Genomic DNA, 27,769 nt, shown 5'->3' on the forward strand with positions numbered 1-27,769 from the left:
TTTATGATTAGTTTACATGATAGCACTACTGTGAAATTATATAGAAAACAAACTTGACATGTTATTTTTCCTTACAGTGGGTCCCCACAATGTGTTGTATAAAATATAAGGCAGATAAACAAATTGTTTTAACCTAAAAAAGGCAATGATGTCTATTCTGCAAATAAAACAAATAGTAAAGAGTGTTCGTGTGGCAGTTTATAATCAACATTGTTTACATTTACCCCCTCTTATTCAAGCACAGTATTTTTTAGAATCAAATGTACTACAGGTCATAGTGCTGTTATAAAGTGATTCATCATCATCATACATTAATCTCCTAAATATTTAAACTCATGAGGTGGAACATCTTAGGTCTTGAAAAAAGGACCTTTTTGTGTGACCTCACATGGAGCAAGCTACTTTCCCATTATATGCAAGCTTTTGTTTACTAGGAAATGTTACACAAATTTGCAGACTGTTTACTAGACTTGTTGTGTAACTACTATAGTGATGAGGGTGGTCACTTTTAGGTAACATGTTTCTCTGTATTTCTCCTCATTTTCCAGAAATGAATTCTTTCCTTTGTTTTACTTATCAAAATGGAGCTCAAATGCAGACCTTGTCAGGACGCACACACACACACACACACACACACACACACACACACACACACACACACACACACACACACACACACACACACACACAAACTTATTCCATGGGGAAATTATCTTGTCTAAGACAGTAACTTGTCTGTACACCTGCACACATGTACTAAAATATGTGGATTAATAAAAAATATATTTTTAAAGAGGCTAAAAAGATATCGTAAAATTACATGTTTTTCAGTAGAAATGTAAAATTAACTTAAAAACTCAGTATTTTGTAAATGACTTGATGCAGAGGGCGTTTTTTGTTTCTTTCTTTTTAAACCTATTTTAATCTGCTGGTACTGCACCTTACACCGAGCGATTACTCACTCGCTCCAGCGTTGTCTCATACGATTTAAAGCGAGAATCCTTTTTTTCCCATTGCAGTCCAGTGCAGGGACAGAGGGGTAAACCAATCCCCGCAGCTCCCACCACATTTCATTTTTACTCCGTTGCGCTTTAATTTTAGGTAATACGAATCCCGGTTTCTGATTGGTTAAAAATTTAATCACGCGCGCCTGCTATTTCTAACTTCTTTCTGATTGGGCCTCCAGCTGTCAGTCGCGACTTTCCCACATCCAATGAGCTTGTGCACGTGGCGTTTTTTTTGTTACTGCGACGGCTAAGATACAGAAAGTTTTAACGCAGCTACGTTTTAATTATCCGGGCGACGTGTTTGCAGTAGCGGGTTGTTGCTGTACCCAAGGCTGCTTTTGGCACCTTTCAGTTCCCTTAATAGTTTCGAAAAGCAGCGCGTTTGCTCTGAATGCGTCACAACGTAAGTGACCGCATGGAAACGGAGAGCTCAGCTTTCCATCTGCTGTGGACTGTGGTAGAGTGGGGGTTTCTGTGGCGGTTGGCGATTTGTGGGTGGTCGTTGATTCGCTAACGCTAGCGTTGCATCCACATTACACGTGGAGCATGTGCTCTTTGTTGGTGTAGCGTATGTACAGTGTTTTTGGTTGTAGCGTTTTAGTGTTTATTGTATTTTTATTAATTTAAGAATCGTCTGCAAGGCTGAGATCTCAAACGTGCTCGAACTAGATTCAAGTATAGTAGTCGGTTTTCAGCTAAATTGGGCACTTTAAGATAAACAAAACCAGAGCCCACAGTGAGTCCAAACCAACATGCCAGTTAGACGATTTGGGGGTCACAGGTCTTTGGTTTCTCAGTCTCAGTCCCCAAAGCTGTCGTATGGTTACACGAAAATGAACATTGCCAGAGGTGGCTACCGTGTTTTTTCTGCCAACTCTTCCACCGCATGCACCGAGCTGGCCCAGAAGATAACAGAGTAAGTGAAATTAATAACTGTTGACTTAATGTGTTCGTGTCATTGCAACATATTTAACGATTTAATAACGATGAGTACACAGTCATGTTGATTCGTGTGTGATGTTGACATGGCCTTGCTAGCAAGCCAAGTCTCTGTCAAAACACCACGTTACAGCTGCACGCGTGTGACTTTACGTTGTTTTTAATTCGGTACGACAAAAACAATCACTATTGTGAAAACTGTGGACCAAGGCATGACAATCACACTACTCTCGCCACAAGATGTTGGTGTAACTGCTCAGCGTAGTGTGACCCAGTGTACATGGCCTACATTCGTACATTACGTAATGCATGTTCAAAACATCCTTTTAACACACTTCAACAAGTTTTATGGCAAATACTGAACCAAAGAATAAAAGCTTTAGAAACGGAGATTTAAAAAAAGACTTTGCACTGAACATTTTAAGAAAATCCAATTAAGTGGATATGCATCACCTCATTGTACCTGAAGATGTGACAGTAAATCTGCAAAAGTATTGATGTTTACTTCAACTAAACTGCCTATCTTACTTTTTGATAACTGATTCCAGATGTCACTGCATGCTGTGTAACTATTTAATCAGCTTATTGGCTGTAAAACTTGAATTTATGTATGGTCCAATTTATGTACCTCAATGGTCAACATAACCAAACCTGCCACTTTTCCTAAAAATCATTTTATTTTGAAGTGCTATTACATAGTAACGAAACACTGAGGACGGCACTGTACAGTGAAGATTTTTTTTTATTAGCTAATGACAAATCTGTTTTTTTTCTGCAATGAGAGATAAACCTGTCAGACCTGTCAGTGGTAATCATTGTTACAAAGGGAGTATGCCCATATGGAAAAGATAGATAAATCTTATAAAGTTTGTATCTGTCTTGTGTGAAACTTGTATGAAAAGCATATAAGTGTGAAAACAGATACAAGATCCCTTGAAAAATTATATAATGAAACTTGTATGTTTTGGATACTTACTAAAACAATGTATGAAAGTAATGCGAAAGTGGCCACTTTCATGAGTAAATCATGTAAGCCTTATATGATCACATAAGTTTTTACTATTTATTTTCCGTATGGGTGCTTTTCAGATCCAGGTCTGTCTTCGAAGTAAGCATGGTATAGATTTACTGCTGGGTATTACTGTGATAGGCAAAATACTTAATTGGCTGTGATTCATAGAGCATGTACACGAGGCAGTGTTTCTTTTGGTTAAAAACAAGTGGTTCTCTTACTGTAATTTGAAAGCATCCTTTATTTTTTTGTTGTTTTTGTTTTATTTGTTTTTTTGCTCCTGTAGCCTTGTCAGATAGCCAGATGGAAGTTGCACTTCCCACCCAGTAGGGAGGGGAAAGAATCAAGGTTTCTTAGTTTTCGGTGCTTGGCAAAGTTGCAGGAGATTTTGTTTTTAGCCAGATTATGCTTGCGTTTTCATGCTGTGTTTTCTTGGGGAGCAAAGGTTTTAAAAAACGACAGAGAAAATAGAGAGAAAAATATTAATGAATACTGTACTGAATATTTATGCTAACGTGCACTCAGAGGCTGGGTGTGAATACGACTGGAACAAAAGCATCCTTATTTTTATTCTTCCCTGGATGTGATGAAAGGAAAACAACATGCTTGAAACCTTCCCTGGTTAGACAAATATATCTTTCTATGAACGGGAAAAAATGTCCCATATGTTCATCCCCTGTTTTGATTAGGCTACTTTATGGTACTGTCATAACAAAAAATTGAAAAAGTCTGAGATTTATGAATGCAAACAGGGTGAGGCAGAAGTGTAGAGTACAGACTGATGGGTTCTCTGCTTGCATTTTGGCTGTTGCTTTTTGACCTAAATAGCTTCTAGTTAAGATTTCTAAAAAAAATTTTTAAGAACCGCCAACTTATCAGAGCCCAAATTGAGGTGTTTACCTTTGAGACTAACGGTAAAGAAACAAAGTACAATTTTTATGATGTGATCCAGGGGGATAAAGCAAGTAAAGAAATTTTGTCTCACCAGTAAGTTCAAACTTCTAAATTTATATCAGAAAATAGAAAAGGTCAGTTATCAGTGACCAAAATTATTTGTTAATTAAATGTATTTCTTAAAATCATTTAAGAAACTGATCATTTCACCTAGATAAATGGATTTTGACACACACGATGTTGATAGCCAAAATATAAGGTTTATTTCCACACAATAATGTAATAATTTTAAACTTTAGTTCTTGAAGTTCTTCAGATGGAGAGCTATCAAACTGCTGGGCAGAAAATAGTGTCTTAGTACAAAAATAATATTTACACGCTTCAGTTAGTGCAGTACATCAAGGTATGTTTTTTTAACTCTGTTTTTTTCCCCCCAGGCGTTTGGGGGTGGAGTTGGGCAAGTCAGTGGTTTATCAAGAGTCAGATTCAGGTGAGTCCAAGCATTTAATGTCAAATATTAATGAACTATGGTTTCCTGTTGCCACCGTAACTCATGAATACAAAAAAACTGTGCTTTTTATTCAGAGACTAGAGTGGATGTGAAAGAATCTGTCCGTGGACAAGACATCTTTATCATTCAGACCATTCCCAGGTGAGACAGACGTCTTTAGCAAAACAAAAGAAAAATGATTCATCTTTTAAAGGTAGTATTTGGTGTTCTTAAATGTCTATCATCCAGCGACACCAATATTGAGCTAGAAAAAAACAAAAGGACAAACAAATGAAAAAAGCTTAGATTAGCTTGAAAAGTTAGCTGGTTTTGACCATGTCTGCATGACATTGAGTTGTTGAGATGCTTAGGCATACCTAATAAAGTGGCCAGTGAATGTATATGTTTTACAAGAAGTGAGAGTGAACGGTTGGCTGGATTAGGTGGAACCGAAAAAGATGACTCCAAATGAGTGCAAATGTATCACTTTCTGTTGGATATGTAAATGACCAATTAACTGTAAACACATCAGCTAAGACAACTTTATGCTTTGATAAAATAATAAAGTTCTGATCAGACACAACTCTTAATCTATTTATTTAATGTTCTAAAGTACTTTATTACTGAACTCAGAGTGTTTTCAAAGTTTAATGTTATAAGCACGTGCCCTTTATGCAACACAATAACATGGCCAGCTTTTTAAAATCTAGATATGACCTCAGATAGTTACTAGGAATTCTAACAGGAGTCGAAGCATATCTATTTTTGTGCTGTGACTCAGTTAAGTTTGCCTTTTCATGTCATGTGAGGTGAGTTTTCCACCTTGTTTGTCATTCTTTTGCTATGACAAAAAGACTGGCTCTAAAAAAACAACCAGAGGTATTCAGTGTTGTCGAGTTCTAGCGCTTCTCCTATTGAGTGTGCACAGAGGCAGCAGATAAGTCACCTGCCTATCTACATGTTGTGTCTTGCCATCAAAAACAAAAAACAAAAGTAGTCAAACTGGTCTAATAATAATATAAATAACTTTCCTGACAGTCGTCATCACAGCACAGTTTTGATTTGTAGTTACTATAGATCATCTGTTAGACCTTTTCTTACATGCGAATGTTTTTCCTGAGTCAAACTTGTCATTTACGTTAGCTGACTTTTAAAGCTGTTCTTCTCTCGGGGTTCACAGGAAAAACCTGTTTCGATGGTGCAGGTTATTTGTAAACGATGCAAATAAAATAAAAAAGTCAACCTTTGTTCAGATACAGTGGTGTTTGCACTGTCTGTGGACATGATGTTTGCAAACAAATGTTTAATGGCAGACCGAACAATCTCTTTCATCTCATAATTATAAAGCATTGTTCTGTATTTTTTGTCCCTAGATTCAATATTCCATACCCGTACCTTACAGTCCGTGGCACCTGATATGGTCTCTTATGTCTTTCTTTCTTTTGATGTTGTGTTGCTCAGAGATGTCAACACAGCTGTCATGGAGCTGCTTGTAATGGCTTATGCCCTAAAGACGTCCTGTGCCAAGAACATCATCGGGGTCATTCCCTACTTTCCTTACAGCAAGCAGTGCAAGATGAGGAAGAGAGGCTCCATTGTCTGCAAGCTGCTAGCATCCATGTTAGCTAAAGCTGGTATATACGCTGTTCTCAATTCCTTTGTCATCATGTTTTTTTATACCCAGTAAAAGAAAGTGCAGATTAAAGTCAACAAACAGTCAATGACACTAAAAGTAGGAGGGGAGGTACATTATGACTGTAGCTTGAATAGTTAATACTGTTTTAGTAGTGATGCTTTATCAGGACCAGGTTGAATTAGTTGTTTGTTTGTTTGTTTTTTCCCAGTCTGACGCAGTTTTTACTCCTCAGCCATAAAAGGCTGGCTGGGGATTGTCATCATCCTGCTGGCTAGGCGGGTGGTGTGGACACCCGTGTTTTTGAATGCGATAACTTGAGAACGAGGAGTCTTGTCTTGCCTGCTTACTGGGCCTGAAGACAAGATTTGTTGACCTTTTAAAATGGTTGAAAATGTAAATTAAAAAAAAAAGTCAAAAGGTGAATAAACGTGATACTTTGTTTCCTGTTTCCATTCATGTTTGTTTTTTTAGCACAATAACCTATAGCAGTTAGTGTTTTTGCAGGATTCATAGGATGGTCTTCTGCCAGAATGTTATTCAGTGTCTAGTTTTTCAGTATGTTCCTGGTCTTGCTCAGTCATACTGTTTATGCTTCTTCCAAAGTGCCAAATGGCAAACAAATACCTGCAAGTTGGTAGAAACAATCTTCCTGTGTGATTATAAGTCGGCCACTAGAAGTTGTGAAATCGACAAATGTTTCAAAATTTGTGCAGTATGTACAGGCTTAGGGATGTCAGAAACTGTACATGTAAATGTATTGTTTTACAAAACGTCCTACCTTTTTATTGTTAATTCCATTTGCTTATTTCAGTTGTCTTAGTTCACTGTGCTTAAAACCAATGATTTAATAATTTGCGAAGCTATCAACTTTTAAACAAATCAAAATGTTATTTTTCTGTCACCAATCTTGAAGAGCTTTAAATTCATGCTACCGGCATTTCTGAAACTATATAATCTCACACACATAAACATATGTTATGTGTTTGTACTGCAGGGCTAACTCACATCATAACTATGGATCTTCACCAGAAAGAAATCCAAGGCTTTTTTAACTTCCCTGTTGACAACCTGAGAGCTTCCCCTTTCCTCATCCAGTACATTCAAGAGGAGGTTAGGTTGCTTTATACTGTAGGCTCAACAAGATGTGCCTCCTCATCAAACATACACACAAATACTGTTTTACTGTTATGTATAAATGGTTAGAGGTCAAGAGTGTTTTGTTTTTTTTTCTCTTCAGATCCCAAATTACAGAAATGCTGTCATTGTTGCAAAGTCCCCCTCGGCTGCTAAGAGGTAATTTGGCAAGTCTGACAATGCCGATATCTTTAAAGTTGCTATTATGAAATGCATTAGTACTGTTTCTCTTGTCTAAGGAGCTTGGAAAGCTGTTTCTCTTGACTTTTTTTGCCTTAAAGTGTTACCCTATGTGAGCTAGAAAAAAGTCAGATAAAAGCTACACACACACCTTAGTACTCAAAATGTAAAAACTGAATTAATGGTGCAGCCAGGTTTTTATAAACTGTAGGATGTTTTCAAGCACGAGGTTCTTCCTCATACTTGAGTCTTGTGCTCAAAGTCACATGGATACTAAAGTCCCTATTGGGGCCTGCCTGGTGTGTGGGTCCTTCTGTTAATATACTGTGAAAGCTAGTCCAGTAAGCAGCTTACATAACTAACCTATTGAAACCTTTTCATCCTTTCATGATCTTCTTAATGTTTCAGGTGTTCACTACATGCACTGTGCACAATTCTCTTCAGAGCAAGCACGTTCCACAGTTTTTGCCATTGTCACAGACTGAATTGTGTAGTAGCTTTATTAAATCATGACTGCTGTTAGTTGCATTCACAGAACATGACATCCTTTTTTTTTTTTTTTTTTTGTTAAAGGAAAAAAAAATCACTAATCATAGGTTTACCAATCATACCAATCATAGGTTTCGGAGCTATTAACACTGTGGGCCTGCACCATTTGATTGCTTTGCTCATGTATGAACATACTGGCATGTATGCTAATTTAAGAAAGTAATATTACCGTAAAACATATTTATGGTTCTTCTTTGCATGCTACATATTAATTGTGTAAGACAAAGCAATCACCTACAGGCTCTGTTAGCATTACAGTTACTTGTTTAAAGACATGCATGACAGCACATTCCAGTAACCCCCATGTGCCACTGCACTTAAAATTGTTTAGCAAAGTTTATTTGCAAATGATAACATACACATAACAAAGACTTAATGTCGATGTTCATTTTGTGATCAGCTACTACACATATATGACTTGTAAGGATCTGAATGTTATAAAAATAATTCCCAACACTATAAATGCAATATACATGTTAACGGTCTTGGTGCTCTAGGGTTTTTTTTTATAGTAACTTTCAAGCAATGGGAATAAAAAGAACTGAGCTGAAAGTGAAAGTGTGGACAAGCTAGAGACTAAATTAAGAAACAAAAGAATGCCTAACGCTTGTATGGCCTCCTAATTGTGCTTTTGTGTTTTCAGTATACCACTTTTTCTTTGTTGGTGTAATCTCTGTCCTTTGCAAACTTATTTCTGCTCTCTTTTCTCTGTGTATTTTTTATGTGTTGTTTTTGTCAGTTTCTTTGACATTGTGTGTCTGCATGTTTGTCTGTCCTAGAGCTCAGTCTTATGCTGAGAGGCTGCGACTTGGGCTGGCAGTGATACACGGGGAGGCCCACCACTCAGAGTCCGATATGGCTGATGGTCGACATTCTCCCCCTTTGTCTCGTGCTATCACAGGACACACTGGCCTGGAGCTACCATGTAAGATAAATGGCGCAAACCTATCTGTATCTGTTGTTGTTGCTTTTCTTTCTTTCTTTTTTTTTTCTTGAAGCCTTGATGGTCATTTACAGGTATTATAATTTTACTGAGAAAGGAAACTGTTTTATTACTAACTCTGTTTTTTGTTACTGTCTGTCTTTAGAAAAATTCATTTTTATTTTCATGTTGATTGTTAGAAAGCTTCCACAAGCTCCCTGTTCCTGTTTTGATTCTTTGCCAAGACACCAGCAGTGTTCTTTTAATGTTTGACTTCCTCAATTCTTACCTTCGTGTGCATAATAATCATGAGAGCTGCCCTGTAAAACAGCGCTGGCAGAGTCCTGACTGAGAGGCTCTCCCATTGCGTATTATTTATTTTGACCACTAACTCAATGGTATATTTCAGGTTTAAAACATTGTGTTTTCAAACATGACATTTTCAGTAAGAATATAATGTTTTCCCAAAAGCTTGCAGGCCAGCTCTGCCTCAGACATTGTTATAACCACCTGTGAAATATTGCAGGTGCTACCTGCCACCGTCGCTTCCTTCATTTCAGCGCCAGATTTATTTCCCTCATCTCATTCCACCCTATGTACTCTCCTTCCAGCTAAACCATCTCCCCCGTTCTCCAGCCTCAACTTGGAAATATGTCAGCAATATCTTTTTGCTGTCTCCAGCAAGGGCTGAATCTGACTCTTCTTATGTCATCTCCCCCAATTTCACTTTGCATTGATTACATAAAATGTCAGACCTTCTAAGTCTGCTCTGAGTTTTTAGAATAATTTTTTGGGAGGGGTAATTTAATTATTTGTCTAACCATGCCATAATGTTTTGTACCATCCTATCCTTTTCCACAGCAAGCAGCAGACAGGTCCCATTCCCTGGGATAGAGCTTCCAAGTATGATAATATTGCCTGAATCCACTCTTGCCTCCTATTGATTGTTTATGCTTCCCTGCATGGAGTGACAGTGAGTTGCTGAAGGCTTCCACTTCTAAGTGGTGCTGGTCACCTGTAGAACCTGAATGAGCTTTCCTCTTTTTAGGATTAAATCACTATTTTTTCCTATCACACACTGTTCTGAAAGATGAATACGGCATTTCAAATTGACGTTAATGAAACCAGTTGGTGCAGCAAAAGAAGGGTTATACCCCATACCATGTCAACATTAAATACTGTGAGTCATTTTTTGACCTACAAAGTTATTTACAGTGAATTTCACATACACTGAGTGAAATGCACTGTCTTGATATTCATCTTTGAGCCACAGTGTCTCATGAGTGATCATGGTAATTGCTGGAAGCCTTCGTTTTTGCATCATCTGTTAAAATAATATCGATTCTTATGAAATTAATAATCGTTACCCGAGTGAGAAACTCTTAAATTTCTGATATTGTGAATAAAGTATTAAATTATGGGCTGAAGAAAAGCCTCTAGGCCAGGGATAGGCAACTCCAGGCCTCGAGTGACGGTGTCCTGCAGGTTTTAGATATCACCCTGGGTCAACACACGCCTGAATCAAATGATTAGTTCATTACCAGGCCTCTGGAGAACTTCATTACATGTTGAGGAGGCCATTTAGCAATTTGAATCAGCTGTATTTGACCAAGGACACATCTAAAACCTGCAGGACACCGGGACTTAAGGCCTGGAGTTGCCCACCCCTGCTCTAGGCATATTAGCATTTTAGTGTTAACTCAAAACTATTGTTCATTTATTGCTTAACGTGAAAGAAATCCTGGCAAACAATAACACCACCCTTTGATAGTTATGTTTTGCACTGTGATTACATCCTCTTGTTTCAAGTTTCTGTTTTTGAGTTTTAGGTGTCAGATTCTGCGTGATTCTTTCTGTCCAAAACGTCTAAATAGTATTAAGACTTTAGTTTCATGACTTCCTTCTCAATCCAGAAATAACTATTTTAAAATGCATTTATTGCACAGTATCCTTTGTACATCTGATTTTTGACATTATTGGGATTTCCACGTGGGAAACGCAACAAATAAGACGTGTTGAGTTCTAGACCTGAATCACTTGTTGCTTGAAATCCCTTCAGGTACATTTTAATGTTATGTTTGGGTTGAGCAACTTAAATTTCCGATGACCCTTAGTGAATCTCCAAGATGAACCTTTTTATATTCTTATGGTTGTAAATAGTGTTTTGGATTACAAATAAGAATCGATTCTGGTCTGTTTTCAAAGGGAAACCCAGTTCTGCAGTCATATCTACCACTGTACCAAAAGCAGCTGTACATCTTGGTTTGGATTTAGTTGGAAGCACAAATGTGAAAACTGTGGAATTATATATTTTGCCAAAATCTTAACAGTTTGAATGGTACTGTGGTAGCTGAAGCTTATTGGGTTAAAGCTGTCTGCATGGTGTTTGCAGGTTTTAACCAAATCCCTTCTCACCAAATGTTCATTAACTTTACTTCATTCCAATAAGCTTCCTCTGATTTGGGTTAAAAGAAAAGACCCGTCTTTTTTTCCAGAGAGCAATGCTAATATTTTTGTGTCTTTTAGTGATGATGGCAAAGGAGAAGCCCCCTATCAGTGTTGTTGGCGACGTAGGAGGCCGAATTGCCATCATTGTTGTAAGAGCTCTAAGTTTTATGTGATTATCTTAAAACTACTATTTTAACTGAATAATGGCATCTCATACATATATGTATTGGTAGGAAACAGCTTTAGTGGGGGGTTTATAAAAAAGTGCAGTGTGATCATATCTTTTCCGTGTTCAGAATCTATTGTTAATTTTCAATAAATTAACAATAAATAATCATCTTTCCAATAAAGGATTTCAAATATGGTTAGTAATGCCACTGCATAAGCTACAGGGAAAAGGCTGCTTTTTGTTTACACCAAAATGTAAATGCTGAAATTCAGTTTTTGTCTGTATGTGTGGGCATTTTCTTAGGATGATATTATAGACGATGTGGAAGACTTTGTTGCAGCAGCAGAAATTCTGAAGGAGAGGGGAGCCTACAAGATCTACGTCATGGCTACACATGGCTTGCTGTCAGCAGAGGCTCCGAGACTAATAGAAGAATCTGCTATTGATGAGGTAAAATAATGTGCACTTGGTATAATTGATTATAATTACCCGTTACTGACATTAACTTTTAGCAGTCCATGGAAACGCATCAGCATTAGAGATCTGCTGTACTCTTTCTGTAAAAGTAAAATTAATGGGTGAAAAATTTCACAACCAAACCTTTGAAGCAGTCTCATCCTAGGTATGCACTCACTGGCCACTTTATTAGGTACACACATTCATTCAACACTACTGTCTTATCAGGCAAGCACATGGCCGTGTCTCAGTGCGTTTAGGCATGTAAACTTGGTCAAGATGACCTGCTGAATTTCAAACTGGGCATCAAACAGGTGATTTAATGATTTAAGTGATAGAATGGTTGGTGGTGCCAGATTTGCTCATCTGTTTTTCAGAAATTGCTCATCTACTGACACCTTCCTCTTTTCTGGGAGAGAATGCTTTATTGATGTCAAAGAAAAATGGCCAAACTGATTTACACCTCGGTTTCTGCTGCAACACTGGAGCGTTAGGGTCAGAATTCAGTGTAAACATGAAAGCGTGGCTCCATTCTGCATCGTTTCAAAGCGGGTAGTGGTGATGTTTATGGTGTGGGGAATAATTGCTTGGCATACTTAGAGCTGCTTCCAGCAAGTTAATGTTGCTTGTTACAAATGTATCTAATTATCCCAAACTGGTTTCTAGAATGTCACAGTGAGTTCATGTAGGGGTGGGCGGTATAAACGGTATACGGTAGAAACGATATAAATTTGGCCAACGGTAGAGATTTTGACTATACCGCTCTACCGCGATAGCGCATGTTGATGGTGTCACCCAGCTGCGCCTGTTTTGGTCAAAAGCATTGCAGCGGCTGCAAACAGCATCATCTGCAAATTATGCCGGGCGACAGTAATAGCAAAGAGACGAAGCACTTTTGGAATATGGGGAAAGCCAAAAACTGCGCTTCCTCCACTTCTGTACGATTGATTCATTAGTGCTGAATTCTCTCGCAGCTGCTCTATTCCCATGTTGTTGCAGTATATTCTGCCATGCAATTGCATTTGTCCCTAACCACCAGAAACCCTCACGTGAACTTTTATCGAGTGGCAAAAAGTTTGTAGCACATTATTATTTGCCAGCTAGTTTGACTTCAGTAACCTTACAAAAGTCACTGCTGTTTAGTTTTCTGTCTTCATTTATGCTGTAAGTGATAGCAGAGCTGTATGTTGTAATTTTTTCAGAAATCTCTCTGTCAGAACATGCTATATCATGTTTAGGTGGAAGCTAGCAAGCTAACTTCCTGCTAACTTCTAACTCCGTTGAATTTAATAAATTCTGTTTTCATGGATGCCTAGATGTTAAACTTAATTGTTACACCTGGTAAAGCAGCAACGCCGATCATTTTATTAAAGATGAAAGACTTTAGACAGTTTTTAACTACTCCGCAAGGCTCCTGACTACGGCAGCCGTAATGCTCCAACAATCCATCAAGCGGTGCGCCTTCATAGCTTACCAAAGTTGTACTAAAACATTTTTGACAAATTTCTGCGCGCCGTTTGCCACATAAAATCGGTTCGCGGTCAGTAAGCACAACCAGAATTCATACATAAGGCACACTGTCGATTTTTGAGAAATTTAAAGGATTTTAAGTGTGCCTTATAGTGTGTAAAATATGTTATACAGAAGAAAAGAATATATCGCGATATATATCGTTACCGCACATGCTTCAAATTATACCGTGATATGGATTTTAGGCCATATCACCCAGCCCTAAGTTCATACTCTCAAATGGCCTCCATAGTCACGAAATCTTTATTTAATACAGCACTTTTTGGATGTGGAGCTTCTCATCATAGATGTGCAGCTGACAAATCTGCAGCAACTGTGAGATGTCATCATATCAATATGGGCCAAAATCTTTGAGGAATGTTTCTAGAACCTTGTTAAATCTATGCGACAAAGAACTAAGGCCTCTGAAGGAAGTAGGAATCAAATGGTAAATGACCTGTATTTATATAGCGCTTTACTAGTCCCTAAGGACCCCAAAGCGCTTTACACATCCAGTCATCCACCCATTCACACACACATTCACACACTGGTGATGGCAAGCTACATTGTGGCCACAGCCACCCCGGGCGCACTGACAGTACTAGCAGGTTGCAGCTAATAAAGTGTGTGGTGATGTACATCTACTATATGTCTAATGAGATGTATTCCTTCCCAAAAAGGGAAATTAACAATCATAATGTTTTGTGTATATTAAATCTTTATTTGTTCATCTTTTTATGCTTTCATGCTTGGGTGTTGTTTTGTGTTATAGCTTAAGAAAGAACAAAGCTCGAGAGTTGGGGTGAAAGAATTGCTTTTAGTCATAACAAACGTTAAAAATGAAAAATACAATTTTATTAACATGTATGTGTAAACATGCAATTACAAGATGTAATAACATTTGACACACACAAACAAAAAAAATTGAAAATGCACTACTAAAGAAAGCTGCATTTATCCTTAACTTCCTGTGTTGTTAAATAATAGAAAATGTAAGATTGTGGTTCAAAAAAACCTGTGTACCTGTGTGAAATACAGCAATAAAAGGGTACATTGTGCTTTTAGGTGGTGGTGACCAACACTGTTCCCCATGAGGTCCAGAAGCTTCAATGTCCAAAAATCAAAACCGTGGACGTCAGTATGATCCTGGCTGAGGCGATCAGACGCATCCACAATGGAGAATCCATGGCCTATCTGTTCCGCAACATTGCTATGGACGACTGAGGCAACACACACGTACATCTAGGCTACATCATTCGTAAGCACATACACTGAGGACCAATCCAGTTTGCTTTAAGCTCGGCTTTTAAGCTGTTACAGTTTGTTTTCCTGTTAATCCTTAGAGAATAACTGACTCTGTGTACTGTATGTTACATATGAAACTCAGACTTTGCTTTATTTCTCATTTTTGTTACACAGAAGAACTTTACACACTACTCAATGGTTTCACTTCGCTAATGTGTCTTTCATACAGTCTGACAACATAAATGTCACAAATGATGTATCACGTGGACCCTCTCATTACACTGTAGCGTTTGGCAAATAAAGCTGTTCTTCATGGGGCTTTTTTATGTTTATTTTTTATCTCTATTTATTTTTTTGATGCCATCTTGATTCAGAATGATAAATGCTAATAACTGGGTGGGGAAGTAAAGCGCTACACCACATCTGGCATTTTCATATACATTCATTTGTATTTTAGATGTGTGAAGATTTTTGTGGAACTGCCAGAAAACTACAGTAAAGCCGCTTCACACCTGAACTGAAACTCTCGGTAGCAGTTTCAGTCACTGTTCAAAGCTTGAAGTACCCACCTGCAGTTAGTTTACAGTACTTCATGATTAATACTTTTACAGTTGTCATATGTGATAACGCACAATACTTAGGAGGAAATGAAATGCAGTCCAGATAAGGAAGGGGAAAAATGATTTGTGGTTTTGGAGCCAGGCCGTTGAGATTTTCTTTTTTAAAATAAATTCTGCAAATAGAAATCTTTTGCAAGCATTGTAAAGTAAACTAGATGATCAGAATTTCAAGTGTAAAGCAGAAACTTTAATAGTGGATGCTGCTTTTTATTAATTAATATTGAATAGAGTTTTCAGTTTACTTTTTTTCAACATATTTCAAGCAAAGGCAAATTTATAAGTGTGTTACTCATCGAAACATGACTCACAAATGAGTAAATATAGACATGTGGCAGGTTTTTTTTTTTTCTACAGAGGGACAAAACGTTTAAATAACTACATTTTCACATGCGGACACCACGTAGACATTTCGTAATCTTTGTGTTTCTGTCCAAGACCCTGAACTTGTTCTAAACGCCTCAGAGTCACTTCAATCTGCTGAGGAGCTTTGACCAAGTCTAGGAGCAGAGACGTGTTATTGGAAAAAGTCAGAACTGTTTAAATAGTCACCAACCCAGTAAATCTGATCATTTAGCATCAGTAAAGCATTCTCAGTGGGATAATAAAATATGTACATGTATTCTAAAGAGCCTAAGCTATTCCTTGGTGTAAATTAAAGTACAACTCCATGTAACAAGATGACAAAAGCACACACCTGCATGACTGTGAAGCTGTTAGGCCTCCCTTCCTTCGCAAATGAGCAAGAGCAGAGTGCGGAAGAATGTTTAAATGTGGACTGAAAGAGGAACTGCCCACAAACGTTTACCAGGCCACTTCCTCAAATTAAAACAGGAAACTTTGTTCAGTCTAATCTGATTGGGGGGGGGGGTGTTCGGACCAGAACTACAACTGTCTCCCAGTTGCATGTAGGGGAACCATGCACAGCTATTTCAGGAACTGCATAATGATCTGCGTTGTCACAGCTACACAGTAGTAATGCACAACTGTTCAGTATTCAAATGTTGTGATGCTAATGAAAGGCTTCATTTGTTTTGCTTAACTTTGTCTACCATTGCCTCAGGGGTGGAGACAGTAGTAGTGCTGACCTTACTAACATATGTTAAAGTTGCTAAAGTGCTAAAGTCATCTTAACATGTAGTTCCAGGAGACGTAAAGTCTTTTTTTTTTTCTTTTTTTTTTTTAATAGATTTGGCTGCAGGTGTTTTGGTGTCATACATAAAATCATTTTCCTCAATAGGCCTGCCTTAAATATGTCTGTTTTTAAAGGTTGTATTTAACCTGTATATAACCTTGTTTGCAGGTACCACAGTAAATATAGCGTACCCACATTGAGGCCTCAGTTAATGTAATGTGTGTTTTTCACCAGCAGATGGCAACAGAGGTCAGAAAATACTGGCAGGCGTGTGCAGTTAAGAAATTTAGAGCACAAATTGTGCTAATCACAATTGCTTTTACCGAATGTTCTCATTTTTTATTTTGTTTAAATCACTTGTCACAAGAAAATGAGTAACAAGAACAGTGAATACTTAATTTTGTAATTTTATGACTGCCCATGCAAAGGGAATGATAGAGGGAACATGCTGGGGCCTCACCCAAAACAAACAGTCTTTACGGTCCTATAATGTATGCATGGCATTAACAAAGAGATGCTTCTAAGCTTTACTGCATCATATTTAACCATCTCATATTATGTAATTATACCTTTCAGTTTAGCTTTTTGTGTTATAAGAGGGCTATAAGACTCCAAAACATGTTCTAGAAAATAATTTTTGCTGTAATAAGTCTTCTTTTTGGCTTCCAACTTTATGTATACACTACTTTTTATCAGCACGCTTTCTATTGTCTTTTTGCTTATTTTGTGACCTTATTACTACCTTATTCATTTGTAACCTCCTGACATCCTTTAATGTAAATAATAATTCCGGTGCTGTGGTTAACACTGTTGCATCATAGAAGGAAAGCCCTGAGTTTAAATCCACTGGCCTGCTGGGGCATTTCAGTTTAAGATATGCATGAGCATTTTGAAATTGGCTGTAGCTGTGAATGGCTGTCTGTCGCTCTGTGTTAGCCTTGTGACAGGCTGGTGATTTGTCCAGGGTGTATGCCTATCATTCGCCCTATGAAAGGTGGTAAAGGGTCCAGCCCCTCTGAATTGCATGGGTGGAATAAAATTGACATTGTACTTCTTCACATACATATCAATGCTTATCTATTTTTCATGTCTTTAATTATGTACTAGGTATGTTTATTTACAGAAACGGAAACATTTTCACAAGTGTTGCTTTTCGCTTTTATTACACATTAAAGACACTATTCCACATACATTTGTTAAATAAACAGCTAAAAAATATATGAATACATGTGATGATAAAAAAATGAAATTTATAAAAACAAGCATTTTGAATGGCCACATCAAAATGAAAAGTGCATTTATATTTCCATTTGACCACAGTTTTTTTTTTAATGCAAGGGTAATGTTATGCTTAGTAGAAAATCCCAGTTAAAAAAAATTCAAACAGTATCATGTGCTACAGGTGAATCACTAAGTTAAAAAAAAATTTATATGAGATATACAACTTTTACAGTGACCACACCTGATACATATATACACATACTTCCCCTTAGTAAACAAAGGATAGCAACAGTCCAGATAGCTTAACATGAGGAAATTCAATAGCTTTACAGTGATCTGAACACCAGCAGCATGTCACCAAATAAGCAACAACAACGTTACATCAAGTGCACATCTAATTCATTCTCTCCATTTAATTTTAGGTTCACAGATATTCATAAGGTAGCAGTCTGTTTAGGTTTGGTCTGTACTTATTTTCTTCTTCCTGAAGTGTTTTTTGTGTGTGTTTGTGTGTGTCCATAATCCCAGCCAAGCAGCTCTTGTGATGTCCAGGTTTCTCTCTCGTTCTCTCTGTCCAGCACCTCTGAGTTTCACAACATACCTTCCATATTCTCATTCACCCTGGCTTTTTGTGAATCAAAACACCATCTCCCCTCCTGTGACACTCACTATGACAAAATACAGCTGTTGGTCTTGTTCATGGGTGGCCGAAAATCGGTGTCTTTTGGAAAGGTCTCCCTGCGTCGACGTAGTGCGGGGCTGAGGCGGCTGGGAAGGTTTGCCTGTTGCAGGAGCTCCTTGAACACTTCAACGACATTGGAATTTTCCTTTGCTGAAGTTTCCACATAACTGCTGTTCCAGTCCATCTCTACAGTTGATAGCACATCCTCGTTGGACACTTGACGCTCCTCTTCTCTGTCCACCTTGTTTCCCACCACCACGATTGGTGTGTACTTGTCCTCTTTGATCTCAAGAATCTCATCTCGGAGGCTCTTGACAGCCTCCAGTGATTCTGGGTCATCCACAGCGTACACCAGTGCGAAGGCATCACTGCTTTGGATTGAGAGCTTGCGCATGGCGGGGAAGGAGTAGCTACCGCTGGTGTCCAGGATTTCCACGGTGACCTTGACCCCGCCAATGTCATATTCTTTACTGTGCAGCTCCTCCACAGTACGCCGATGTTTGGGTTCAAAGGTGTCTTGGAGAAAGCGTCTGATAAGGGCCGTCTTCCCCACGCCTGCTGCTCCCAGAAACACTAGGCGCACGTGTGTCTTCTCCTTCACCTCCAGAGACATGTCTTATTTTTCTTTCTTGGCCCAACTGAGAAAAGAAAATGTCCCAAAAAGTGTCTTATTTAATGCACTTGCAAATATTAAACCTGTCAGTAATCTTTAACCTAAATATTTTCTCAAGGAAATCTCTCCATGTGCAGTTTGAAAATTCTTGTTCCTGAGCTTCTTTCCTTTTTGTTTTTTCTCCTGATAGTTTTTAAGCTCCCTGTCGAAGCTGCTTATTGGGTGCTTCACTGTGCCCTAAACCTACACACACTGCCTTTTATGCCTGTTTTGGTGAGAGAGCTCAGTGGCCCACCCCTGCGATTGCAGCCAATCAGCTCAAGGCAGCCTGTTGAAGTACAACATCTTGACAACCAATGATTGCAGAGTATGTAAATCAGTGTAAAGGGCCACTTCAGGCAGAGAAAGGAGGCGCTATATGAGAGTGGATACATGACAAGCATAGCATAGAAAATATTGTCTGAGTAGAGCCTGATTATTATTCCAAAGAGTCGCAGAGTACTTCAGTGGAAGGAAATAGTACCTCAGGTTTGATAGTATAAGGAAAGAAATGCACACAAATAATCAGGTAATTTATTTCATTAAGCAGCATTTTGACATTTTCTTTGGTTGCAGCACGATGGGCAGTTTTATCTTATCTGTTGTATTTATTCGTCATAGAGTTCATCTTGATTAGACATGGTCATCCAATATATGAACATAATTTCTGATGATAAAAGCTCTGATGTCTTATTCACCATAAATTGCTATCAGTAACTCATTTGCAATAAATAATATAAGAATGCATTCGTAGAATGATAAACAGCCATCTCAGGTGATGAATTCATGGTGCATACAAAACGCACCATGAATTTTTTGCAAAACCAAACATTGTCCATAAGATCATCTTTACTTAAAACGAACAGAGGAATTGAAGGTCAGCTTCCAGGTAAGGTTATCGTTTGATTAGCAGCAGCTGCCATTGCATATAATAATTTGGAAGTTGAGATAATAAACAAAAATCAAGCAAACAAAAGAAATGTGACTTAAGCTCCTCAGCCTTTATCATTCACTAGTGTGGCTATTACTAGCAAGTATGCCTCTAGCTGTCTAAGAATTAATCCTGCCTGCTTTCAGTTTGTTCCTTGGGTGTGAATCAGACTTGTGAGCCTTTCTAAATTCCCCTCCAGGAGATTGACATCGTCTCACAGCCTACCTGGTTTGTTAAGTTACGCAGCAGCGTGGAAACACGGCAAGCTCTAGAGAACACTGCAACCTGTCCCAGCTGCTCATATTTTTAATATGCACTCGTTTGCTTTCATCTGGGGACTGCTGTGTCCCAGAGCAAAGCGCTATGGGAATTCAGCTGTGGACTAAAACAATGGGAGGAAGTCTGTGCTGGGGAATTTAAATTTGTAGAAACGCAATTTCACAGCTTGATTTGATCGCTTTCAGACGAGTCAAAGGTAGTTCAGTTAAATCTCAAGATAAACTGTATCCTCTTGTTAGGCTCAGGTTGCTTTGTACGCATTGGATTGTATTCTTAAGAATACATTTCAGTGCATTGATAGTTTCTGAAATTACAAGATTGTCAGCATAGCAGGTGTTACTTGCATAAACTTAAATAGTGGTCTTCTTCAGGCTTTTGTCCTTTACTTTGTGTAGTATTTCATTTTATTGCTATAGTTATTAGATACTGTGTACAGTGTGCACTGTGTGCTAAAATACATCAATGATATGATCATTGCATAAAATATTTAACTGAGCAACAGCATATAGTTGGAGCATAAAATAAAAATATATTTAAACTACTCCAATCTAGACAAAAAACTTACTTAAGCGCTGTCATTAAGCACAGCTTTACTGTAAGTCTTATTGCTTTGTTACTGTGGCTTCTTGTTACAAGCCTTATGTGTTAGAAAATGCAGTGGAAATATGTAAATTAAAAGTGGACCTCACACAACGTGAAGCCCTGCCCATTAATAGTTAACAAAGTAAATGAAAAGTGGCCTTCCCATCTGTTGCCTCTGGATGTTTTTTTTGTGTACTTCATGTGCCATTATGTCTCACATCCCAGGCATTTTTCTATTTACGGTCACGTTGCCCCGTGGAGATGATAATGACCAGATGGCGTTGCCTGACGGACTGAAACGAATTCAGCTCTGATGTGTGTTAGCGCTGTTGTATACCATAGAACAACATAATGACTCCGTGGCTGTTCAGTCCAACGTGTTGATGTTTGTTTGATGCAGAAATAGCACTTTTGTTTTATCCTCCTGTCGTCTGAACGCTTTGATTTTTAGTTTACATGCAGTTTTCAGTGGCAGCTCAACAGGTTGCTTTGTTTCCACGAGCTGCGTCGTGACACTATTGTAATGAATGTGCCATTCTACTTCAGCTTATTTCCTTTTGTATGCATGCACAACCTTGCCCCAGTGGCAGTGGCACACAAAATTTATTGGAGTTACAGTTTGTTTGTTTTTTCCCTGTGCAACTAAAAGAAAACTAAGAAAAGATGCAGAAAAATGCTTAAAATATTCAAAGTAGTACACCTCTTTCTCTCTTTGTTGACACTGTCGTTTAAGGCTAATCGTGAAAATATTCTGTAACTGATGGACATCAACTGGAGCACCTCTTAGACAGGTCTATCAGTTTTTGTAAAGTGACATCTTTTTTGCATTTTTACCTCTGCACACGGAAATGGTGGATCAATAAAGGTTTAATTTGGTCTGTAAATTTTTCCAAACTGCTTTGGAATTAGCCATTTTATACACAGTCCCCAATTTTCTGAGAGTGATTGTCAAAGTCTGTAATCAAGAAACAGCATCATGAAAGCAATTACACGGTTGACAATGTTCATCACCATGCTGATGTACTGGAGCAAAAACGTAACTGGCCAAAAACTTACTAAGACCTAAGTGTAGGTGAAGCTTGAACCAGTACTCGGGTGAATAACTGAAGTGCATTGGGACAAACACACACTTAGTCCAATTTCTTTTTTTCTTTTTTGTAATCGCTCTTCTTTTAATTCCATTGTAGTTAATTAGAACTTTTTTTTAAGCAGGAAAAAGGTTAATATTAGTGTTACTAAAAAGAACAAAAATAAAACCTCTCAGGTACTTTTTGTTCAGATATCAGTCCCCGAACTGTCTTTTAGCCAAAGTCAATTATGATTAGTTTTACATCTTTATCTGAAACAGGGCTCCTTGAGGCTATGAGCCCCTTGTGTATTATTGAGAAGCATAGGCCCTGGCTGTGTGTATTGATAGAAAGTGGCCTGTGTCTTGGCCCCTCTGGCCTGATTGTCTGCACTCCTGTTGGAAATGCGTGCACTGCACTGCTGTCTTGTCAAGATGACATGAGATGATGGTCTTGCAATCTGACAGATGCCAAATATAAATGTTGCCCTATGTCATAGTTGACCTTGGCTGCTACTCATGCATCCTTTGCCTCTATATGTTCTTAAATAAAGTGAGATGTTGTTGGAAAAGTCTGATCTTTCAATACTTTCTGTCATCCCTTCTGTTGCTGTGCTACTTGGCCCTAAGGCCATTTTTTTCCTACTAAAGAAGATATAAATCTTTAAAAGTGGATCGTCTTTAAAATATAATACGGCTCATTTGGACTATAATTGGCTCCAAATGAGCCAGTTGATGTCCAATGAGCCGTCGAACATTTATCAATAGACATTATGTTCTAAATAGCTTACTGTGGTAATTTTGTGCTTAGTCATATGCCATCCATCATAAACAGAACTGTGAAACTGGTTAAAGGTTTAAGTAGCACGGTTTATGCATGCTGATGATCATGATATTAATGCAGAGGGTTTGGTATTTTCCATGATTGCAGGTACTTGTCATGACAGCTTTCTGCTGTCACCATGAAATCTTTCCTCTGCAGCTGTAACACTGTGCTGATATTCTACTGTGCTGTGCAGTCAGAGTCGCACCTTGTTGAAGCAAATTGATTCGTGCATGTACAGTAGATGAGCAAATAGCAAGTAGTAAATGTTAATGGTAGAAATGATACCAACTTTATGGTCATGTTTTAACTTTATGGCCGCACAGCTGGCTTTGCCGCCCCTGTCATTTATTTCATGACTTCCTTAAATAGAAAGTAATCATCTGCCTTTTTTCTTTAGTATTTTCTGAGGAAAGAAGCTTTATTATTAAGGTGAAGTTATAAGCGTCTTGACGCATGCTCATCGTCATCCAGGTAAGGAAATCTCAAAGAGTTGTCACTGTTCATCTAGGCGTCACTTGACTCCACGAAGAAGCCTCTTGGACGAGTGACGAAACATTTCTCCCACTCAAAATGCTACATCCAGATGAACAGAATCACCTTTTTGGGGTAAAGTTATAAGCACAACTAGCTGATGAAATCGTTTTTTAATTATATTTGACAATCAGGCTTGTTGTTTGTGCTCAAATATTGTAGCAGGCTATCCTCATTCAAGGACTGACAGGATGTCTCCCAGGATATTGTACGTCAACGGTCAAATCATCTGTATGGCTTGCCAACTACTATTAGGGTCATTGCATCTTTGTCAGTGTACAGATAGACATGCAGTGATAATGGTTATCACTACGTTCCACTGGTGTCTCATTCATGGCAAACACATCAGGACAGATTATTATGCACATATTTATCTGTCCTTTGGCATAGCTAATGATAGTGTTATAATGGTAAGTTAAATTATCATAATGTAATATGTGTCTGAGTCATTTTAATTTTTGGGATTACTCCAGTATCTGTCTACTGATTTTGATTTTAAGGGATGAATGTGCTGGTATTGTGATTTTTGTTATTAATAAATGCTGCTAAAGCGCTCCAAGTACTTTTTTCTGCTGATGGGGTGGGCATACATCGCCCTGCTGCTGTAAATACTCACTAAAGCTTGAGTAATTTACATCAGTTTAGTCATATGTCACATATTGACCAAAGTGCTGCAGAGCAAGTAAAATATCAGATAGTTAAATAATACAAATAATTGATGATAATAATAATAATGATAATCCAGTCTGGATGTAATAAAAGCCTGAATGACCTTCTCAAGGTTGCTAATAGAGAGAAATGTTTTAATGTTTTAACTTTAGTTTAACGTCTTAACTGAAAGTCACTGGCTTTAACAGCTGATTTGATCTATAAGTCAAATTGAAAAAAGAAACAAAGATGACACCAAAATTGGGGATGTATGGGAAATGTAGCTGTCTGTTGGATAAATCACAAAGGTTATAGTTTTTAGGGAATTGTTTAAATCTGGATATAAAACAATCTATTGAAAATTTTTTTTAACGTTCTCTGGAACCATGACAGAAAGGGAAATCAGAATGACAATAGTGGTTAAAATAATGAATTGTGTTTGCTTTTTTTTACTGTTACGAAGTACTTTTCCTGTTTAGTTATATTTTTGAGCATTTTGTACTGTTATATTTTTCTACTCGATGTAGTGAGATGCATAAAAGAGCAACTTTTCCCAGTGTGAGCTAGTGAGCTCTGTATTTGGTGGCTGTCTGCTCCTGCTCTGTGGACAGGAGTACGTTCTGGTGACGTACCCGGTTTTACTTACATTTCAGTTTGGTGACCAAATCCTGTAATTTGTTCTTTTCCTTATTAAAAGGTGATAGCAGCTTGCCCCTGTCTTTTAATTTAATTTGTAATAGAAAAATTATTAAAAACCTTTCATTTTGCCTCCCTGTCTTCTTTTTTCAACCCCCACTTTTTGCTGCTTTCCCACTTCCCATGGACCTTAAACGTAACACGATGGTTAAAAAAGTACTACCAGCAGTAGAAAAAAGATGAAGTTAAGCTAATGAAAAACCTTTCAGAATCCAATTCAACAGCAAATAACCACATACTTTGTACAAGTCCAAATAAGTTGAGATTTATTGCTACACCAACCAGTAGGAGATGCCAAGCACCTACAACACAACAAAACTTTTTAAGTGGGGAAAATCACTCTGGTTATATGACAGCTGTCAGCCCTGGATGTCATTTGGTTGTTGAAGCCAGCAATGTAGCTCACCCCGTGTCTTCTCATGAGGTTTGTTTATGGTATAAAATATAAAATGCTGGCAGAATCTGCCACTGTGGACAATTCACTTGAACACTCCTGTATAAGTCACATTTGGACACTCCCACAGTCAGTGACATACACATACACACACTGTGGAAAAAGTGGCTCTTTCATGCATCTTGTAGGCTGTGCCGTTGTGATCTTTCTATTTTTGGGTTTCCATTTTCCCCCTGTAACTGCAGTGCGATTTAGGCCAGCGAAGCACAATATCATGTCTGGAGTGATTTTTCAAAGCACTGACTGTTACTCTCCTCTTTTCAAAACACTCTTACTTGGACAGATTAGGGTTGTTTCCTGAAGCTATGCACACTTCTTCAGCCTGATTTGTTCTCTTGTATGTTTTGGACATTATTACGTTGCGCTGAAATAGTTTTCTCTCCAGCTCCCATCTGTCTCAGTGTTTTGTGGAACGGCCTCAATAAATCTATGGAAAATGACATGTTCAGTGAAAAATGTGTATTTTTAGTGTTTCACTGATAAAACTTTATCTGAAAATCTGGGGAAAACAAAAAAATCCTGGTTCAGGTCACGAAAACATTTCTCACTTTAGGTTCATTCTCGTTGTGGATTCTCAAACTAAGTGTTGCACAAAATGTGCTCCTGCATAATCTACCCAAACCAAGCAGAACCACTTGCAACAGCATAATTAACAGCTCCTTCTTGATTAGCACCTCAGTAAGAGTGTCAGGAAGGCTGTCACAAATCACCCGAGTTTTATTAGACACGCATCACAGTGGTCTGCAAACATAACAGCTGCTAAACAACATACTACCGTACTATATCTATTGAGTATAATAGCTAACACAAACCACTATCTCACAGCAACAGCATCCTCTCAATCAACAAGAAAATCTTCAAACCAATTATGCACATGGCTATTGGATGTGGGAAGCACGCGTAGCGATATTGTATGCGAGTCTCTGTGCCTGCGGGTGAAAAAAAGACTTCATACAAATTATATTAATATCTCATTTGTCCCAAGCTACTGATTCTCTATTAAAATGTGTTGAGGTGATAAATAGATGTGGAGGATCATGGTGAACCACAGAGGATCAAGAATCCAGAAAATTAAGGTTCAGCTATTACTATGAAATCTTTTGTCATTATTTAAACCACAGAGAGGATTTTATTTTCTTACAGAGAGGGCAGCAGATTTCTGTGTCTTAAAGTAGGGGGGTTAAAGCTCGGTTACAGGATACCTAAGCTACGGAAACACATTTCTGTTCATCTAATTATCCAGTTGATGATTACAAGAAGGGCTGGACCCTGCACAGATCACCAGCCTATCACACCCCAGAGTTATTTATCCTATCATATTATACACAATAATAATTTTAGTGGATACTGTTGCTTTTCTGATGTGTCTGAAATGGCGTTAATAGTATTTATTTAAGCCATCACAGGTAAACATTTCTGCAAAAAATAAAAATAAAAACAGTTTGAGTTCAAATTACTTTTAACTGGAATAAATGGATAACAGTGCAATGACAGCAAAAGATGAATATAAATATTCCTTTTTTTTTTTAAATTATAGTCATTTTTCCAGATTGATTGTCATTTGATTCTTTTTTTCAAATGAGGATTAGGGGAGAGCTGCAACCATCTGCACTTTCATGTTACAAAGCAACCACTATCTGTTATTACTGAGAGCTTCCTGCTGAAGGGTTTAACTGAATTTCAGTAAACCGATCAGTAAACTGATCAGCGCGTCATATCTCATTCCAAAATATAAATAGCTCAAATAGCGGTCCATAATCAAATATTTCAACATGTTATCTCTCATCCTCATAAATATGGGCGTGCTGAATGCAGTCCACAGGAAACAAGTGAAACCAATTGAGCCGGCAGCTCAGTCAATGACTCACCTCCAAAAGTGTGGCTTAATGTATCCTGTTCTATAATCAGTTCACTGTTACAGCAGTGACTAAGCACCAGGATGTTTCTGACAAGCAGAACCCTGATACCTTCTGCAAACACTTGCTGTGTGAATGTTTTTGTGTGTCAGTGAAACAGGAAAAAGGTAGCTAATGAGAAGTTTAGGTATTTCTGGAAATCGTGTGCATATGTCAAAACAATATTAGAATCATTTTAGTTTAATTAGTTCTGTTTTATTTATATAGCACCAATTCACAAGTACAGTTATTCAATTCATTTTATATTGTAAAGACTACAATCACATGACCCCCTCTGAGCAAGCAGCTGGTGACAGTGGGAAGGAAAAACACCCAGTTAAAAGGAAGAAACCTCCAGCAGAACCAGGATCAGGGAGGGGCAGTCCCCCCTGAGAAGGGAAAGAGAAAGGGGCAAAGAAAGTGACGGGACAAAAGGCAAAGTATGGGAGAATGAGCCAGACTTTAAAAATTACTAATGACTAAATATAGTAGTGTTGTATAAAAACTTAGAAGAGATAAGCGAAGAAGAAACGCTCAGTGCATTATGGGAATCATTATGGGTATAATGATGAACTGATACTTTGTTTTGAAGTGGGGCTTACTTCAAACAGCACATGCATACTCATTGAGCAGCATTAGGGCCAAACCTATAATGCATCACATTTTAGTCTCTTAGGGAGTTTAACAGAACACAACAAGCTGTCTAAATTACTCCACTCAGTGTTGCACTACACACCTAAATGCATAGTTATAGAGTGGGGTTTACATCACTCAGCCATCCATCGATCCATCTTCTTCCGCTATATCCAGGGCCGGGTCCCAGGGGCAGCAGCCTAAGCAGAGAAGCCCAGAACTCCCTCTCCCCAGCCACCTCCTCCAGCTTATCCGGGGGAACACCAAGGCGTTCCCAGGCCAGCCGAGAGATATAATCTCTCCAGCGTGTCCTGGGCAGTGTTGGTCAAGT

General features: G+C 38.1%; 2 protein-coding genes across 3 annotated transcripts; one reads left to right on the plus strand and one right to left on the minus strand.

Annotated features, from left to right (window-relative positions):
• Window positions 1–1,187: 1,187 nt before the first annotated feature.
• prpsap1 (phosphoribosyl pyrophosphate synthetase-associated protein 1) lies at window positions 1,188–14,916 on the plus strand. 2 transcript variants are annotated; one of them, XM_005736231.1, is made up of 11 exons: window positions 1,188–1,923; window positions 4,290–4,342; window positions 4,438–4,504; window positions 5,804–5,976; window positions 6,973–7,088; window positions 7,216–7,271; window positions 8,621–8,766; window positions 9,625–9,666; window positions 11,290–11,360; window positions 11,684–11,830; window positions 14,411–14,916. In XM_005736231.1, the coding sequence occupies exons 1-11, from the start codon at window positions 1,760–1,762 to the stop codon at window positions 14,567–14,569; spliced, it is 1,194 nt and encodes a 397-aa protein (XP_005736288.1). In that variant the 5' UTR covers window positions 1,188–1,759; the 3' UTR covers window positions 14,570–14,916. The 2 variants fall into 2 exon arrangements, with proteins under 2 accessions (XP_005736288.1, XP_005736289.1); XM_005736232.1 differs by lacking the exon at window positions 9,625–9,666.
• Window positions 14,917–17,652: 2,736 nt separating this feature from the next.
• LOC102193002 (GTP-binding protein Rhes) lies at window positions 17,653–19,311 on the minus strand. The gene has a single exon (XM_074312088.1). It carries the CDS (start codon window positions 18,856–18,858, stop codon window positions 18,232–18,234), a length of 627 nt encoding a protein of 208 aa, XP_074168189.1. The 5' UTR covers window positions 18,859–19,311; the 3' UTR covers window positions 17,653–18,231.
• Between the last annotated feature and the right edge of the window lie 8,458 nt (window positions 19,312–27,769).

This window comes from Pundamilia nyererei, unplaced genomic scaffold (genome assembly GCF_000239375.1).
Source record: "Pundamilia nyererei isolate P.nyererei 1_Seehausen unplaced genomic scaffold, PunNye1.0 scaffold00068, whole genome shotgun sequence".
Taxonomy (NCBI): domain Eukaryota; kingdom Metazoa; phylum Chordata; class Actinopteri; order Cichliformes; family Cichlidae; genus Pundamilia; species Pundamilia nyererei.

Bases quoted from the DNA above. Each gene is read 5' to 3' on its own strand.
- prpsap1 (XM_005736231.1), top strand. From the start codon at position 1,760: ATGCCAGTTAGACGATTTGGGGGTCACAGGTCTTTGGTTTCTCAGTCT. The intron at 8,767-9,624 runs GTAAGATAAATG...CCTTTTCCACAG, and splicing joins CACTGGCCTGGAGCTACCAT to CAAGCAGCAGACAGGTCCCA. The intron at 11,361-11,683 runs GTAAGAGCTCTA...GCATTTTCTTAG, and splicing joins GCCGAATTGCCATCATTGTT to GATGATATTATAGACGATGT.
- LOC102193002 (XM_074312088.1), bottom strand. From the start codon at position 18,858: ATGTCTCTGGAGGTGAAGGAGAAGACACACGTGCGCCTAGTGTTTCTG.